The sequence below is a fragment of the Schistocerca cancellata genome, chromosome 9 (assembly GCF_023864275.1).
Source record: "Schistocerca cancellata isolate TAMUIC-IGC-003103 chromosome 9, iqSchCanc2.1, whole genome shotgun sequence".
Taxonomy (NCBI): domain Eukaryota; kingdom Metazoa; phylum Arthropoda; class Insecta; order Orthoptera; family Acrididae; genus Schistocerca; species Schistocerca cancellata.
The window spans coordinates 6257791-6260392 of NC_064634.1; the positions used below are offsets into that span (position 1 = coordinate 6257791).

The window sequence follows — 2602 nt, forward strand, 5'->3', positions numbered from 1 at the left end:
GACAATAAAATTATTATTATTATTATTACTATTATTATCATCTGCATTGTGTACATCATTCCGTTTTCGTATGTCATATTTTTCGACACTTGTTAAAATTACACACGGCGGGATATGTATTGAAGTCACCGGCTTGCACTGAGTAGTATTGTGATTACTGAGCTCACTCGTTTCTACTCAACGGCTACCACAGACAGTGTACGTCTGTGGCGGCTACGAAATGACATTGTACGTCAGAGATAAAGTTGTTTGTTTATTATGTTACAATATCATTGAATGTGTGGTTTCGTGTTTGTGTTCGTATTTGTTTATGGTTTGTGATGGATAAGGAGGCTACGTTGTTATGAAAATTTTGCTCGATATTTTGCATAATGTCGAAGAAAGTAGTGTCGTACTTTTACAATCCAGATGTGGGCAATTTCCATTATGGACCAGGACATCCTATGAAACCACACAGACTTTCTGTTATTCACAGTCTGGTTCTGAATTATGGACTTTATAAAAAAATGCAGATTTATAGACCATACCGCGCGTCAGCACATGACATGTGTAGATTTCATTCTGATGAATACATAGACTTTCTCCAGCGTGTGACACCACAGAATTTGCAGGGCTACACGAAATATTTAAGTCACTTTAATGTTGGTGATGACTGTCCAGTTTTCGAAGGACTGTTTGACTTTTGCTCAATGTATACAGGAGCTTCATTGGAGGGTGCAATGAAGTTGAATAACAATTGCTGCGATATAGCAATAAACTGGTCCGGTGGTTTGCATCATGCCAAAAAATTTGAAGCTTCAGGTTTTTGTTATGTGAATGACATTGTAATAGCAATCTTAGAACTTCTGAAGTATCATGCTCGTGTGTTGTACATAGATATTGACGTTCATCATGGGGACGGCGTGCAGGAAGCGTTTTACTTGACAGATAGGGTGATGACAGTTTCTTTTCATAAATACGGAAATTATTTTTTTCCTGGTACTGGTGATATGTACGAAATAGGAGCTGAAAGTGGTCGTTATTATTCCGTGAATGTACCCTTAAAGGAGGGTATCGATGACTCGAGTTATTTTCAAGTGTTCAAACCTGTTATATCAAGTGTGATGGAATTCTACCAACCTACTGCCATAGTTTTACAATGTGGTGCAGACTCTCTTGCAAATGACCGCCTTGGATGCTTCAGCTTAAGCACGAAAGGTCATGGTGAATGTGTGAAATTTGTGAGGGATTTAAATGTGCCTCTTTTGGCAGTTGGAGGAGGGGGCTATACATTAAGAAATGTTGCTAGATGTTGGACATATGAAACATCACTCCTCGTAGATGAACAAATTAGTAATGAACTACCATATACTGAATACTTAGAGTACTTTGCTCCTGATTTTACATTGCATCCAGAGGTTGTAACCCGTCAAGATAATGCAAATAGCAAGCAGTATTTAGAAACAATAACAAAACATGTGTATGATAATTTGAAAATGTGTCAGCATTCTCCCAGTGTACAAATGCATGATGTTCCAGGAGATGCCTTTCCATCCCAAGATGAAGTTGGACATGATGAACCAGATCCTGATGTGCGAGTAAGTCAAGCAGAAGAGGATCGGAGGATTGAGCAAAAAAATGAGTTTTATGATGGAGATGAGGATCAAGATAAGGAGAATTTAGGTCCATGAGATTCCTGATCAGGAGATATATGCATGTAGAATCATGTTTTTATAAGAGTGATCATCATGCAAACTTAGATGTAAGGCTAATTGTATTTTTAACTTTTATTTTTAGTAGAAATTGAAAGAGATTTTGCCACTAAATCTTATTAACTTTTGGCAGCATTCTATTTTTACGTTTAATGTTTAGGGGTAATAACTAAAGAGATAAGGTCACTTCTTATCTGACAGAATTGTTAACACATTCATTGTGTTGAGATGTGCCAGACTGTTCTTCCATTTCAGATAATCGTTTCATATTTCATGAAATTTTCAACAGTTATACTGTATAGATAAGTTACTAATACTACATCAGTTTTTCAATCAAGTGCCCTCTAATGGTGTAGCAGTGGTACTTTTGGTCAGTGTGCATAAGCTGTGCTTGACTATAGCCTATAAAATTAGTTTATGATGCAAACTACTAAAAATTGCTAACAGACTTAGTGTGACTCTTTAGGCTAACATTCAAAAAGATACATTTGTTTTGGTCTTACTATTTTGTTACTTTGCTTGTAGGATTTTCACAAATGTTAATTTTTTGTGTGTATTTCAGTCACTTATTTTATAACACCAAACATACCGGTAGGGAATTATCACAGAATGTTCACATTCTGGATGCATCTTTCAGTGTAGAATTATAAGTTAATAACATAATTCATATTCAGATAAAGGGAAAAGTGTGCATGAGCTTCCATATGTGCATTATTGTGTTTATGTTCATATGCATGCTCAAATGTGATAAAACTTAGTTTAAAAAAAAAATATATTGATAGTAACTGTACAGTCTTTCAGCAAAATACAGACATAGTCACATCAAGTAGAACACAAAAGGTCTTCCGTTATTGGCACATTATAAGTTTTAACACTTTGTTTTCATATTACATAGCGTAATTTATTTCTTT

At 35.4% G+C, this 2602-nt stretch overlaps 1 protein-coding gene across 1 annotated transcript; it reads left to right on the forward strand.

Annotated features, from left to right (window-relative positions):
- The first annotated feature begins 270 nt into the window (after positions 1-270).
- LOC126101106 (histone deacetylase 3) lies at positions 271-2212 on the forward strand. The gene has a single exon (XM_049911781.1). The coding sequence runs from the start codon at positions 372-374 to the stop codon at positions 1668-1670; it is 1299 nt and encodes a 432-aa protein (XP_049767738.1). The 5' UTR covers positions 271-371; the 3' UTR covers positions 1671-2212.
- The last annotated feature ends 390 nt before the right edge of the window (positions 2213-2602 follow it).

Excerpts from the sequence above, each read along its gene's own strand:
- LOC126101106 (XM_049911781.1), top strand. The coding sequence starts at position 372 with ATGTCGAAGAAAGTAGTGTCGTACTTTTACAATCCAGATGTGGGCAAT.